The sequence below is a fragment of the Bos javanicus genome, chromosome 18 (assembly GCF_032452875.1).
Source record: "Bos javanicus breed banteng chromosome 18, ARS-OSU_banteng_1.0, whole genome shotgun sequence".
In the NCBI taxonomy this organism is placed as follows: domain Eukaryota; kingdom Metazoa; phylum Chordata; class Mammalia; order Artiodactyla; family Bovidae; genus Bos; species Bos javanicus.
In genome coordinates, this window is record NC_083885.1 from 44,778,800 (window position 1) to 44,795,691 (window position 16,892).

At 34.8% G+C, this 16,892-nt stretch overlaps 1 protein-coding gene across 9 annotated transcripts in view; it reads left to right on the forward strand.

Annotated features, from left to right (window-relative positions):
• Positions 1–16,892, forward strand: part of LSM14A (LSM14A mRNA processing body assembly factor) — a 53,903-nt gene that overhangs the window by 20,841 nt on the left and 16,170 nt on the right. For all 9 annotated transcript variants that reach the window (XR_009730858.1, XR_009730856.1, XR_009730857.1 and 6 more), the window contains exons 2-4: positions 3,594–3,757; positions 5,990–6,119; positions 14,880–15,002. Coding sequence is in view for 6 of the 9 variants with exons in the window: in XM_061387926.1 (XP_061243910.1) it covers positions 3,594–3,757; positions 5,990–6,119; positions 14,880–15,002 (417 nt within the window). In the remaining 3 variants the exon portion in view is untranslated. The remainder of the gene's footprint in view (positions 1–3,593; positions 3,758–5,989; positions 6,120–14,879; positions 15,003–16,892) is intronic.

Below are 16,892 nucleotides of genomic sequence, written 5' to 3' on the forward strand. Positions count from 1 at the left end.
AAAAGAGTTGGACATGACTTAGCAACTAAACAACAATGCGATTAAGAAAAATCGGGAATTCTCTGGTAGTCCAGTGGTTAGGACCTGGCGCTTTCAATGCTGAGGCCTGGGTCCAATCACTGCTTAGAGAACTAAGATGCTGCAAGCCCGGTGATGCGACCAAAAAGAAAAAGAATTGAATTAATAGATAACATTAACAAAATTGCTGGTGAAGTATACCTAACAATGGAGTTGTCTGCCAGTTTGAAAGGGAAAAAAAGTAAGGTAGCACGATGGAAGAAAGTATAACAAAGAGCTGAGTCTGCTACTTGGAGGCAAGGAAAGAGTGCCTCAGGATCAGGAAGAACCACACAGAAAGGACTGGTTACTGAGCCAGGAGGAAACTTGGGGTGAGTGGGAATCATATACTGTTCCTATGTGGTTTTCTATGTTTAGCCACTGCTCCCTAAAATACAATAAATAAAACAAAATAAAATAGCACGTTATAATAAATTAGGAATGAAACAATGTGATTTCTGACTGTACTGACGTAATTCCCTTATTAGCCAGTTGCACATGAGCTAATTCATGTATTAAAATTATTTGTAGCAGAATACTACTGGTAATTTTCTACTTTTTCTGTTCTTGTCCTGCTTTCTCTTTCTGCTCTTAGCATCCAGGTTTCAGCCTTCACTACCTCTCATTTGTTCTGTTATCTTCCAGACATGTATACCTTTCTGATTGCTGTTCTAATTAAGTTATTCTTTATAATACTGCAAGAACTGTCTTGAAAACATTAAATCTGATCAGATAGTCTCTATCATTAGAACCTGTTTCTCAAACTCTTAGTGTGTGCAAATCATTCTTCATGGTGTCTGTTGCCATAATTTTTTGCTTTGACTCTCCTGCTGTATGATAGAGATTGTCTTCATACCGTATTTTGGAAAGTATGCTTTTAATTTTCAACTCTATTGTGGGTTATCTTTAGGAGTGCAGATAACAAATTTTTAAGCCAATGTATGTGAATTTATCAACTTCCCCCAATCTTTTATTAGGTAACTCCTTACTGTAAAAGTTGAGAGTATTCATTTATGAATTTCCTTTCATGTTTCCTTTGCTTCTTATTTTCATCTCCCAATTTTTGTGAGAATAGAGTGTGAAATAGATACCATCTTAACAGCCCATGGACGAAGAAGCCTGGTCAACTACAGTCCATCAGGGTGGCAAAGAGTCAGACAGGACTGAGCAACATCACTTAACTTTTCTAACACTTTGTAACTTTGTAATGTTTTTCAGAACTATTAAATTTACATTCTATCCTAGCACCTTCAGTGGTAAAGAATCCGCCTGCCAATGCAGGAGTCATGGGTTCTATCCCTGAGTGGGGAATGGAGTAGGAAATGGCAACCACTCCGATATTCTTTCTTGGAAAATTATATGGACAAAGGAACCTGGCAGGCATGGGGTCGCAAAGCGTTGGACATGACCGAGTGACTGAACGCGCGTGCACACTAGCACCTTGGTAAATTGTCACATACATTAATATGTTTAAATGATTTTATTGTCCATCTCTTTATTTTTTAATGCCATTGTCTCTGTGAGTTCTTTATTTTGATGTAGCAAAGGATAAGTCTGTATGGCTTATAGTGCACTAAAGTTCTTTTTTTTTTTTTTTTTTTCTGGAAATACAGTGAAACCTTCTCATCATATTTAGGTCCTTATGTCAGGAAATTTGTTATCTTTAGTTGCATTTTGTCTTACTTGTTCTGTTGTCTTTCTCATAGACTGTTCTTGTTGTTAGGTTTATTCTGCAGCTATATTTGTCTTACCTCTTTTTTCTTTCTTTAACTCTATGTGTTTTCAGTATGTGAGTTTTATTTTTCTTAAGAATATAAAGCAGTTCTTTCTGAAATTTTCTTGTTTCATCTTTCTTTTGGATATATGGATATCATTTGAATGGTTTTGTTATGCCTTGGATAGCCTAATAGAGCTTCTCTTTGGTTTTATAGATGGAAGACCTTTAACCCCACCCCACCTGCCCGCAGCTTCAGGATGAGCTGATTTGTTACCTTGGAGGTCTGGGACTTTATAAAACTTTGTATGGTGGTAATAGTGCTGGTGCTGAGTTTAGGAGTGAGATTGATCCGCTTGTAATTTTCCTAGCTTTCTTTTTGGTTAAAGGACAAAACGTAAAACCATATCTGTTACTTCTGCCCTGATACAGTATTGTTTGGCCACCAGAGAGGGAGGGGAGCTTCAGCTCTGACATTCTACATCTTTTCCTTTATCACATCTGTGTCCCCATCCATCAAGTTGGAGTATGCCTGGGAAAATTTCTCAGCATGCTATATATGGATACTGGATTTGGCCTTCCAGGGACTAACTCAAAAAATATCTGCATGATACTTTTTAATAAAGTTTTATGGCATAGGTTTGAGGTATTTTCTTGGTTTAGGGGTATTTTAACTTTTTAATTTTCTTTAGTTATAGGGCAGAATAGTCATTTGCAAACCTACAGATGCCATCATCTGTTCCTGAAAGTCTCATGAGTACCTCAAAAAATTTTTAGGATTAAAAAAAGGCATTTAAGCTGAAATATGTATCTTCAGTCTAGCTATGGATAAGTTCTGCAGAGAAATATAAAACTTTGCACAGTGTTAAGGGATTTGCTTCCTCTAGGATACTCTTTAAATGAATAATATCTGATATGGCAAACTTTCTTATTTGGAGCTTCTGTGGGGATGTCAACATTTTCAGAAGTCTCCTCAGATAGTGAACCTGAAACTGTAGTATTGATAAGAAACTTTTGAGGAATTGATTTAAAATATAGATATAGATTTCTGTATCCTCTTCACAGAAAGTCTGAGTCAGTGGATTCCAGAATCTTTTTTTTTAGCTAGTTTACCCTGAAACAGCTGGTCACAGTTCAACTTTGAATAATGCCACCCTGAGTGTTAGAATAGTCAGATTTAATTACGAGGTAGATATTTTAGGTAACTAGGGCATTTCAGGCTGTCCCATGGAGCCGAGTAGCTGACAGAGGCTTTACTTGGTTTCTAGAGGACGTACTACTAACCAAGGAAGATATTCTTTTCATTGTCTTATCTTAAACCTGAAGCTCAGTTTCCCAGACTTTGGGATTTTTGTAGATTGGGAAAATCTTCACTCAGTGAAGATTCACTATACACACACACACACACACACACACACACACACACACACACACACACACACACAACACACAAGTTGCCAGTTTTTTTATTTTGCTGAATGGGGACATTAAAAATAAATCAACAATGAAAGGGCTTTCTTTAGCACCTCTTACCACAACCACCAAAGATATAAGTAAGTGACAATGTAGAAAGAACACAATATTTTCTAATACAATATTCATAATACTGATAGTCTTTTAAATTGAATACATGTAACTCTATGCAAAACCCACTTTCTTTTCCACTTTTAAAAAGAATTTACTTTAGCAACAAATTAATGAATACTTTCTCATGGAAGGCGTTTAAGGACTGCTCCTTAGTACTGGAAACAGTGCACTGTAAGAGGCGCTACCTGAATACAGTGAGTAGACACCTATCTCATATCCTCTGTTTTCTTACCAGTTCGCTCCTTTGGTACAGAAGACAGACCAACAGATCGTCCAATACCACCTCGAGATGAAGTCTTTGAATACATAATATTCCGTGGGAGTGATATTAAAGACCTTACTGTTTGTGAGCCGCCAAAACCACAATGTTCTTTGCCTCAGGACCCAGCTATTGTTCAGGTAACATTGTAAATCTGTCTTGGAGTACAAATAAATTTCATACACATAACTAGCCTTGGATTTTACCTCCTTGTTTTAGTCTTTTAAATTTTCTCTATTGAACATTCATGTAGCTTATTACCATTTTCTAGTTACCTAGATACCCAGAATACCTGGGTAATGTTCTCATCCAGGTTTCTCTCTTTAGATGATAAATCGGAACTAAATAGAGTAAGAAATAGCTGAGGGATTTTTCTTTTTTTTTCTTTTTCTTGGGCTGGGCCACACAGCATGTGGAATCTTAGTTCCCATGTGGAAGCCTGGAATCTTTACCGCTGGATCACCAGAGAAACCCAGGAATTAATTTTTATCATAAGAATTCTCTGATTGCAGCAACAAAGTAGCTAATGTTTATTGAGTTCTGAGTTTATGAGAAGCACTGTTAAAAGCACTGCACATATAATAAGGCAAACCTCACAACACTCTCTGAGCTTGGTACTATAGTTACTCTCTTTTTTTATAAGTGAGGAAATTGAATTAGAGTCATAATTTGAACAGACCCAGGCATTCTGGCTCCAGAATCCAGGATCCATTCCACTATATTATTCACATATATTCTATTATTATATATTATATTATTCATACGTGGTTCATTTTACAAACCAGGGTGATAGTGGCTACTCTTAGGTATGTTACTAGGTTTAATGAGAAAAATGCTGAATCACGTTATATGTTTGTATAGTGTACATGGAGTGTTATATAGTCATCACAAACACAAAAGGATTTTAACATACACAGATATATTATTCGATTCTGTAATAAAGTATTAAAAAGAAGATCCTAAGGCTTCTCATTAAGAGAAATTTCAAAATTTGTGTATTTTATTAAAAACAGAAACATGTGATGTCTAATAGATTGCAAATTATGAGTTAAAGAGGATGTTCATTATAGTACCCGTTTATATGTTAATTGGAAATACATAGAAACTCTGGATTTCTACTATAGCAGCAGCACAGGAGACAGGTTAACATAAGAGTATTTTTAGTTGTGGGCATAACTGATTGAAAGCTTTGTTGCCCCCATGTGACTTTCCTTCTGAATCCATTTTCTTTCCAACTTTTTTTCTATCAGAAACCTTTGGTAATTTGCACTAAATTATGCTTGTTGGCTTTTTTAACTTACTCTTTTATGCTGAGAGTGATAAAAATCTTAGTTTTTCACAAAACTGATTGTTAAAAACACACAAAATGTATATGCATTATCTTGCAGAGAATGTACTTTCCAGCTTTTAAAAGGAAATACCTAATGAACGCTCCTAAAGAAAATATTAAGTGCTGTGTAAAATTAAAATGGGAGAGGGGGAGAGAAAAAGTACCTTTTAACATTTATTTACTGTTTTTTCTGAATACAAGATAAGCTTTTTATTAAGAAATGGCTGGGACTTCCATGGTGGTCCAGTGGCTGAGACTTCACACTCCCAGGTCAGGGGGCTTGAATTCGATCCCTGGTCAGGGATCTAGATCCTACAAACCGCAATGAAGATCCTACATGCCACAACTGAAGATCCCTGAGAAAATGCAAACTTCTTTAATGCAGGGAGAAAAGGCATGTTCTCGTGTAAATAGTTGCCTGCACTGAACAAGGAATCTTCTCCAGGCACTGTTCCAACTCAGGGATCAAGTCTGGGTCTCCTGCGTTGCAGGCCGGTTCTTTACTGTCTGAGCCACCAGGGAAGCCCCAGCATAATAATAACTATATTTAAAGTATAAATAGTAAATGATTTTGTATGGGATAGTCTCTTTCCTGTAAATGTAATAGTATACCTCTAACGATTGAAAAGAAGAGTAAAATCAAAAGTGAAATATCTTACAAGACTGAAACTTAGTACTGTTGATATAACCAAATTTGATTTTTCTCATATTCTTTCTTTAAACAAAGTTCATTTACTTACTCAGGTAACTTTTCTTTGGTTCTTTCCTAAATCTGCTCTAAAATGAAACCTAAAAGAGGAGTTCATTGTAGAAAAAAGTATTTATAAATCACATTAAGTATAATTGATAAATAAAATCAAATATTGCAGTCAGATTATTCAACTGTTATAACATTAAGTGCATGTTGCAAGTTGTTATAATTGCTTCTGTGTCTAGTAATTGTAATTTAATAGTTTTCTTTAAACTGTAAATATGCAAATTTATTTCCATTATGTACATATTGTTTAGAGCCTGATAAATTAACCCATAATCTTTTCTTCAGTCTTCACTAGGTTCATCTACTTCTTCATTCCAGTCAGTGGGCTCCTATGGACCTTTTGGCAGGATGCCAACGTACAGTCAGTTCAGTCCAAGTTCATTAGTTGGACAGCAGTTTGGGGCTGTTGGTGTTGGTATGTTGTGCTTTTTTCCTTTCTTTCTTTTTTGTAATTTTCCTGTCTTTATCATAAAGATGTATAAAACCTCCCACAAGTTTTCAGACATTGTTTGATCTTCCTTTTGTAACCTGTTATTTTGAAGACTTTGGTCCTTAATGATTAGTGGTTCTATAAAGGCCATCTCTTAGAATAGTAACTTTTAAAAATCTAGGTATATCCAATTACCAAATTTTATTGAATATTATTTTAAATTTACACAAGATATAGCCATTTATTTTTTAAAAAAAATTTTTTTTTAGCCATTTAAAATAAACATTTTTTTCCAATAGGATGGGTTTTCAAAAAGGGAAATGGAGATAATCCTGTTGTTAAGGAATAGTAAACAACACTACGGGCTTCCCTGGTGTCTTAGTCATAAAAGAGTCTGCCTGCAATGCAGGAGACATGGGTTCAATCCCTGGACTGGGAAGATCCCCTGGAGAAGGGAATGGCTATCCACTCCAGTATTCTTGCCTAGAGGATTTCATGGACAGAAGAGCCTGGCGTGCTACAGTCCTTTACATAGAGTTGAACAGAACTGAGCAACTAATATACACAACACTATAGAAAATATAGACAGGCTAGGCTAGTAACAGTCCTACTTGTGACTAGAAGACAAAGGCTCTCATGTACAACTAGATATAATGAGATGAACTTTTTTGTGTTTTTGTAGCTGTGCATTTTACCTTTTAAGTATACCTTTATTGATTTCATTGAAATAATCACTTATCAGTTTATTTCACTGAATCACAAATCCAGTTTTCAAGTTTATCTTGAAACTCATTAGTATATTAGTAGATTTTATTAATTAAGTAAACTTCTACACTGATATTTTACACTCTTAAAAGAAGAAATACAACTCTTAGAAAACGTGACTTAGGGTTTATAATTGGTAGTGGTATTGGTGGTGTTCATTTTGAAACTACTTTTTGTATGTATAATAGGATAAGGCATATGAATAATATATTGATGTTGATAAACGGTATTTTTACCTTGGAGAAGGGAGATACACATATTGAATGGGGAAAGGTAAAGAACAGTGTTGTGGTAGTGAATGTGAATTGGAGGTATAGGTGTGAACTCATTTTTTTAAAACTGAGTTTTAAAAAACTTTTTTTTTTAAAAAAAGTTTTAAAAATGATTATTTCCTGATTCTGTTCATAGAAGAGGCCTAGAAGCAATGATACCCAGTAGCAAAGGACATGTGTAGACCCAGTTCTTGCTTTCTAAATACTTTTCCCCACTAAACGGAATCTAGGCCCCTTTTAAAAAGAAGAAGAAAAAGGAAACTCTTTTTTTAGTAAAATAGCACTAGCTAAGAAATATAAGGAATGGTGGACATAGAAAATCACCATTGTTAATCTCTAGTGAAATAATTAGCAGGGATTAGCAGTGGATGCTAAAATCATTGGGTGAATGAGGTTGAAACAGGATATTAAAATAATCTTAAAGTATCATCACACAGTTTACTTGTTAATTACAAAGGGAGAAGATGTACCTTTATAATGGAGAAATCTGATGGTCAGTCACCATCTTAATTAATTTGTCAAGTTTGGTATTGCCATAATTATTGATTATATGTCTTCTGGTGTGATGATACATGGGAGAGGTGTAAACACCTTTACTTCTGGGCATTCTTGCTAAAACTGCAGACTCTAACCTTGAAGAAACTGACATACATTTTCAGAAGGTCAGGTTTTTCAAAGGATTCAGTGTTGTGAAGAAGAGAGGGAGCAGGGCTGTTTTAGACTTGGGAAGACTGAAGAAACATAGCATCCAAATGTAATATATGGTCAGAGCCCAAGTTTCAGGAAAAGCTGATAATAAAGAATGTTTTAGGGACTAGTGAGGAACTTTGAGTGAGGACTAAATGTAGGATGATGTTCATTTTCTTAGATGGTAATGGTATTGTGGTTAACCATATAGGAGAATATGTTTTAGGGAGATGACTTTAGTACTGAAGGGTGAAGAGTCAGATTGATTATGGCATATGTAGGTGAAAAGAGAAGTCTGTATATCGCAATATGAAAAAATGAAAAAAATGGGATAGGCGTGGTGAGAAGTTAGTAGTTGGTGAGCTAGGTGAGGAATATATTGATATTCAGTGTACTCCCTTTTTTTGACACAAGTTTGACATTTTTCAAGTTTATATATTTTTGTTGGGGGTGGTAGTTCTTTCATCTCTAATCAGAATTTAAATATTTAATTACTTCTTGGATAGGTGGAATAACTTTGGTCCATGTACCTCCTAATCCTACTCAAGGAAAGATCAATGTTAACTTATCCATGTTAAATCAAGGTATACCCTATGTTATTAGAATCCTATTCTGAGGATTCAAAATAAGGGACAGTTGCAAATTATTTTATCCTTTTGAGATTCCTTTCACTAAGTTGAATAGTTAGCTAACGTCTGTATTGTTGTACTTGCCTTCTACATTACTGTGAAGTTGCATGACAGTATTTATAAAAGTATTTGAAACAGGGTCTAACACAAAATGTCTGCATAGTAAATGCTGCTTTTGCTATTCCTCACATCCTGCTCCTCTGATCAGAGTATTTTGTGGTGGTGAAATACATTAATATATTCCTTATAAATACTTTTATCTAATTGTTCTTTGAATGTCAAAACATAGGTTTTACTTGTGTTTTCCATATGAGTAGACTAGCTTTTGCAGTAGCAAATTATTTTTGATTGTTTGATTTCCATACTGGTAGAATAATTTGTGGAGTGGCTAATTAAAGAACTATATATAGTATTTAGAAATAGTTAAATGAGGAGGAGGAAAACTGTAGCATTGATTAAGGTGGCAGATGTTCTTTAGAAACAGAATTAACTCAGATACAGTTTGTGTTGATACAAATTAAGCCAGATTTTAATCTAAGCCTCTTGTTTTCATTTTCTGTGCCTAGTATTCTGATGTAAAGAGGACGTTTAAATAAATTGGGATTACTCTACTGCTGTTTAGGGGAATTTTTTCCATTTTAATTTTCATATATTATCATCTTTTTATAGTTTTATTTGCAGTTTATATCATGAAGGATTAGTATCTGTAATATCTAAAGAGCTTCTGAAAATAAAGATCTACAACCCAACAGAAAAATAGATAAAGATTAGGAACTAACTTTGCCTTTTTCAGAAAAAAATACAGATGGCCCTTAAACATGGAAAGATGCTTAAATCTTGCTTATGGTGAGATAATTAAATCAGCACCACAACACCATTTCTCATTATCAATTTGACAGAAACCCAGAAGTTTGAATATATTCTGTTTTGTCATGATTATGAGGAAACAGATACTCTCATACTTTGAAAGAAATGATGCAGTGCGTAGAATTACAATGTTATTTTTTTAAGCTGACACTCAGATTGTTCTTATGTGCAAAGATTAGGTCACTACTGCCTTTAATTCATAGGCCTTTAGGAAAAATTAATTATCTCAATAAACTGAAGCAGCAAACAGCCATGGCGTGCTTTCTCTCATACTACTCTTGTGCGCAAGAGGAGGTAAATTGCCTGAACAGTCAGGCAAATGAATACATTTTAGCTGCTTAAATAATCAAATCATACTGGACAGTGATTCTCTTAGGTCTGTAGTGTTTTGTACAGATTAATTTTTAATCACTGAGTTTAATGAACACTTAACTTGCTTATGAACTTTATAAAGTTAGTATAAACCAGGAGAGTGTTTCCTGCATTAAGAATGACAGACTAAGGATTATTAAAGATCTACTTTGGAATTCCTGGCAGTCCAGTAGTTAGGACTTTGTGTTTCCACTGCAGGGGACCCATGGTTGGGGGAAACTAAGATCCCGCATGACATGTGATGTGGCCAAAAATAAATAAAAGACCTACTTCAGTAATGTGTAAAGGAATTGAACATTCCGGTTAAAAGGCAGAGATCATCAAACTGAATTTTTAAAAAAAGACCCTGTTAGGTTCTAATGAGGCAGATGAAACTGGAGCCTATTATACAGAGCAAAGTAAGTCAGAAAGAAAAACACCAATAGAGTATATTAATGCATATATATGGAATTTAGAAAGATAGTAACGATGACCCTGTATGCAAGACAGCGAAAGAGACACAGATGTAAAGAACAGAGTTTTGGACTCTGGGAGAAGGCAAGGGTGGGATGATTTGAGAGAATAGGATTGAAATATGTATATTATCATATGTGAAATAGATCGCCAGTCAGGTTCAATGCATGAAACAGGGTGCTCAGGGCTAGTGCACTGGGATGACCCTGAGGGATGGGATGGGGAGGGAGGGTCAGGATAGGGAATACATGTACACCCATAGCTGATTCATGTGAATGTATGGCAAAAACCACCACAATATTGTAAAGTAATTAGCCTCCAATTAAAATAAATTTTTTAAAAAGACCCTGTTATATGATAAGAAAAGTATGTTAGAAAAATTAACGTCAGACAAAACTGCTTAAAGGTCAGAAGTACTGCCAAAGATACAGAAGGATTCTTTATAACAGTACAGTGGACAGTTCATCAGAAAGCTGTAACAATCCTAAATGTGTATGTGACTTTTATAAAATAATACACCAACAATTGCAGAATATAGATTCTTTTCATGGAGAAGGCAATGGCAACCCACTCTAGTATTCTTGCCTAGATAATCCCATGGACAGAGGAGCCTGGTGGGCTGCCGTCCATGGAGTCACACAGAGTTGGACGTGACTGAAGCGACTTAGCATGCATGCATGCGTTAGAGAAGGAAATGGCAACCCACTCCAGTATTCTTGCCTGGAGAATCCCAGGGACAGAGGAGCCTGGTGGGCTGCTATCTATGGGATCGAAGATGACATGACTGAAGTGACTTAGCAGCAGCAGCAGATTCTTTTTAAGTAAGTGTGGATCAATCAATGGGATAGATCAAATCTTGGTCTATAAAAGAAGTTACATTAAATTCAGAAAGATTGAAATCACGGTATTTTCTCAAACCACAAAGAAGTTAAGTTTGGAGTTAATAATAAAGATAAATTGAAAAAATAGACAAGTAATTAGAAGTTGAACAAACATAAAAATCATTAATGAATTAAAGAAGAAATCACAGGAGAAATTAGAAGATATTTTAAAATATAATGATCATAAACCACAACATATCAAAATTTTTGAGTGGAGCTTAAGCATTGCTTAGCTCATACCTTAAACACATATATAAGAAAACAAAAATATTTTAAAATCAGTGCTCTAAGCTACCAGTTTATTAAGAAGGGTAAAACAAAAAAAGGAAAGAAAATTAGCCCAAAAGTACTAGAAAGAAGAAAAAAATTAAAACAGGAAATAGAAACTAATAAAAAAAAAGTATGTATATATATATTATCAATAAAGCCAGAAATTGGCTTTTAAAGAAATTTCATAAAATTAATAATATTCTAACAAAACTAAACAAGGGGGAGAAACTCAAATACTGATATCAAGAATGAAAGAGTAGACATCACTGTAGATCCTAAAAGGATACTGTGAACAACTTTATGTCAACAAACTTGTCATTTTAGATGAAATTGCCAAATTTCTTGAAACTACAGGTTTCCTAAACCAATACAAGAGAAAGTATAATCTCACTAGCACTCTGTTAAAGAAGTTGAAACTGTAATTTAAAATAAAGAAAATTCTAGACTGTTTGCTTTACTGGTAAATTCTACCATTTAGGGAAGAAATAATTTTACCAATCTTTCAAACTCTTTGAGAGAGTAAAGGAGAAGAACACTTCCTAACCAGGTAATGAAGGCAAGATAAGATACCAAAATGTAAGTGAAATTACAAGAAAATAAAATTACAGCTAATTTCCATGAACATACATATAAAAATCCTCAACGTAGTCTTATCAGTGGAAGTCAGCAATTCATAAGAAGGTTAGTACATAATGACAAAGTTTATCTCAGGAATGCAAAGATGTTATAACATTTGAAAATCATTGGTAATTTACCACATTAACAAAATGAAGCAGAAAAGCTGCAGTCCCAAAAGATATAGAGGAAGTGTTCAATAAAATTTGATACTCATTTATCAACAACTAAGGAATAGGAGGGAATTTCCTCATTTGATCAGTGAAATGAAAAGCTTGCATACATAATAGTGGGATAATGAAAAGCTTGCACACATAATGTGGGATAATGAAGGCTGTTCCCTTAAGGTAAGGAATAAAGTGAAAGCAGAATTGTATCTTATTTCATGTAGTGTTCTTCTAGAGGTCCTAGTCAGTCCAACAAGGCAAGAAAAAATAAAAGATTCAGAGATTGGAAAGGCAGAACTAAAAATGTCATTATCAGAAGGTGACATGATTCTGTGTATAGAAAATGCAAAGAAATATTAAAACCACTAGAATGAATAAGTGAATTTAACATGGTAAGGGACACATGGTAAGCACACAAAAATCAACCCGATTTTTATATTCGGAATAGGCAGGTTGACAAACGATGGCCTGTGGACCAAATCTTGCCAGCCTCCGGTTTTATTAGAATACAGCCATACCCATTTAGTTGCATGTTGTGGCTACTTTTACACTACAGGTGCAGAGTTGTATAGTTGTAATAGATCATGTGGCCTGAAAAGCCTAGAATATTTTATTTACCATTTGACAAATTATAAAATTTGCTGATCTAGAACAGATTATTGGTAAATGAAATACAAAATCCAATGCAGCTTATAATAGCATCAGTAACATCAGATACCCAGGAATGAATATAAAAAAAGATATTTAAAAGCCTCTGTACTAGTGGTTCTCAGTAGAGGGAAGTTTGTTTCATCCCCCTCCCTCAGGGGACATGTGATAATGTTGGATGACATTTTTGGCTGTCACAACTTGGGTGCTACTACTATCCAGTGGACAGAGGCCAGGGTTGCTGCTTAACATCCTATCATGCATGGGACAGCCCTCAAAACAAAGGATTGTCTGGCGCACCGTGTCAGTAGTGCTGATGCTGGTAAAACTGCTGTTCAATGAAAATGACAAAACGTTGCTGAGAGAGATTACAAATCTACATAAATCCATGCTTAGGGGTTAAAAGATTCAGTATTTTTATGGTGACACTTTTCCTCCAAATTACAAATTTACAGGTTGAACATAATCTTAGTAAAAATCCCATCACACTTTAAAAAATAGAAATTAACACATTGATCCTAATATTTGTATGAAAATACAAACTATAATAACCAATATACTCTGGAAGAAAGAGGAAGTTTGAAGTATATGCTGTTTCAAGATTCAAGACAGGGAATGATCAGTACAACAATAGACAAACACAGGTAGAGAATAGAGGGTTTAGAAATAGACCTATTTAAGTGCTGACTTAAGACAAAGATGCCAATGCAGTTCAGTGGAAAGGAGGAAATCTTTCCAACAGATAATGTTGCAGCAGCTGGGTATCTATTTGGAAAAAATTAACATTGATCCCTCCCTAACCCTATGCATAAAAGGTAATTTGAGATAAATCAGTAGCAGAATTGGCATGAAGGAGGTGGGTGTTGTATGACCAAGAACTCAGAAAAGAGATGGAGAATATAGAAGAGTTTTCTAACCAGAGGGCAAGGAGTAGGAGGTTGAGTCAGGTGAGAAAACAGAGCAGGGTGGAGGTTGCCTACGCATCATCAGAGTAGTCTATATCTTGGTCATTACCTAGAAATGCTAGGGATGAGGGACTCAGCATTCTATAGAACTATTGAGAGCACTAGTCTCAACATTTCTGGGCGTGTTGTGGGAGATTATGTTAGGCCTCTCCTTAGCTGACTGAGGCCACAGCCTGAATGGATTACAGCTCTTAAGGAATCCCATTCATTCTGTGATAAGTTCTGCTGCCCCATTAATTAGGGGGAAGTCAGAGGCAAGGCTTAAAGAATATGTGAAGGTAAGTAATGGTTGAAGGAGCTAGAGTTGCTTAGCTTGAAAATAAGATGTGAGGGACATGTCCATAATGTTCAAGTAATTTAAAAGCAGGTAATTAAATTTCTGTTGTGGAGTAGACATGAAAATAATGAGGGGAGGGGTAGGCAGATTGGCGGGGGGCGGAGGCGATTGCTTATAAACTAAAGCAGATAGAGGTGGGTAAGGAAGACTGTTGAAAACCTATGTAGATTAAATATTAAGAGATCACAGCATGTGGAAAGTGATTGATTCATAAATTCTGAAGAAATGTAGAGAAGATTGACATAACCTAATATAGCAAAGAATTGAGTCCTTTTGAGGGATTTTTTCCTTCTTCATATTATCTGAGCTTTTTGTGGTTGCTTTAGGCAGAACATAGCCCCACAATACTGTCCTGAGGAGAAGCATTAAAATGGACTGGAGTACATTGTCCATTGGAAATGCTGGAAAAGCTCTTTGTAGACCTGTCTGCTGATTTGGCTATTTATACAGATATTTGGTTTTAAAATAATTGAACCTTCATGTTAGTGTTGAATATATTTGAATATTTCTGCTACTTCTCTATCTGATGTGCATTCTGCTGTCCTACCTGTATAACTGCTCAGGACAGTATTGCATATGTTACAAAAATCGTTTCCAAAGAAGCTGGAGTACATATGGGCTTGCTTTTATATGTATATACTGCCAAAATTTTCTCAAAATTATTTTTTGATTCAGTTTCATTAATTTCTAGTATTACTAACTTGCTCAGGTGTTATGGGGAAGGACAGTTATCATCACTAACATGGTATATTACTTTATATAATAGAAAGGTTAAAAAAAAATTTTTTTTATTTTCATTAAAATTTTTTTTTTAAAGCCGGAAGCTCCTTGACATCCTTTGGAACAGAAGCATCAAGCAGCAGTGCCCTCTCCCAAAGTAGTGTGGTTGGTTCTGCCTTTACACAGGATTCAAGAGCTCTAAAAACACAGCTATCTCAAGGTAAGCTGTTTTTTCCTTCAAAAATTTCCATTCTAAATTTCTGTGGTGGTTTTTGTCTTTCTTTGAATGGAAGAGCTTTTGCAGATTGTGAATCACGTATATAATTTCTATTTAGCTCTTTTTAAATTGTCATCCAAATAAGTACATTATTGAATGACTTCCACTGTTTAGACTTTTCACAATTCTTAGATCATAAAATGAAAACGGTGAACACTGTTTGAATTTTTTTTTTTTTTCTAACAAAGCGATTATATTACTTGTATATGGTGGTTGAGTCACTAAGTCATGTCTGACTCTTGTGATCCCATGGACTGAAACCCACCAGGCTTCTCCATCCATGGCATTTTCCAGGCAAGAATACTGGAGTGAGTTGCCATTTCCTTCTCTGTGGGATCTTCCTGACCCAGGGATCTAACCCGAGTCTCCTGCATAGCAGGCAGATTCTTTACTGGCTGAGCAACCAGGGAAGCCATATATAATATGTACTTGTATACAATACTTAAAATATTATACTCAGACTCACTACTGAGGATGAATTCTCTGAATTTGAAATAGTAGCTGAGGAAACAGCTGTTCCTTATGCTGTTGCATCTTTCCTAGCATCCTCATAACCTAGAGCAGTGGCTCTCAGTGTGGCCGCCACCTAGAACCAAATCTAATCTGGAATGCTTTGAAATGTAGATCCTGAGAACTGATACATAAGAATCCTGGGAGCTTGGAGATCTGCATTTTAATAAACTTCTTAAAGGATCCTGTTTCATTTGTTTTTAATTTTGTTTTTCTACCAGCCAGTCTCATAACCTTCAGTGATTCTAAGATTCCTTGTCTTTATCTGCTGCTAAAGTAGATGATACTGGCCCATAGCTTTATATGGATATTTACTTTCAAATAAAACAATGTAAAGTCATTTCAGAAATATGCTGTAATCAGGACAATATTTTCAAAAACTCTTCAGGGTAAAATCAAGCCAGTGCTAAACATAATCCTGTGTATCTCACTTTAGATATTTTGAAATAGTTGTAGTTACTGTTATTCATATTAACTTAACTTAATTTTTAATTTGTTAACATTCTGAAGATTTCTTATAAGTATTAATAAATTAGAAATAGACTAAGTGTACTGTATAGCACAGGGAACTATATTTAATATCCTGTGGTAAACCATAATAGAAAAAAAGCATGAAAAAAGAATGTGCGTGTGTGTATGTATATAACGGAATCATTTTGCTTTACAGTAGAAATTACACAACTTTGCGAGTACTTCAATAAAATACATCTTTAAAGAAAGAATTACACTCAGCATAGGAAGAAAATAAAAATACTTGATTTCACTGCCCAGAAATAACATATTTATTTGCAGATTTTAACATAAGATTTCCTTCTGAGAGAAAATACTTAATCTTTTTAAGCATTAATTTTCTGTATTATAAAATAGGACTTACTGATAAACTAACAGACTTATTGTAAGGGTTAATTTTTTTAAAATGTGTGTAGTGCCCTCCGCATAGTACCTGACAGGGAACATGCTCAGTAGATGTTAGCGGTCTTAATTAATAACTAGCATTAACCCTAATATTGAAGCACCAGAAAGATTCTTATTAAAATCATAATAACTCTGGATCTCATTGCTACTCAGCATTGTTCTGGAATTTTTAGCTATGTCAGGAAAAAGAAAGAAATATGAATACTAGAATTAGTATTATTTGTCGATGCTAACATTCTTCTTGGAATTGAGAATTCACTGAAAAACCTAAAACTAATAAGGGACTTCAGTTAGAGGTAAAATGTAGAGAATAAGTACAAAAATCAATAGATGTCCTAAAACCTAACCCACTGATTATTAATGGGGATAAAAGAAAATGTTCACAATAATGAGAAATAGAAATTATAT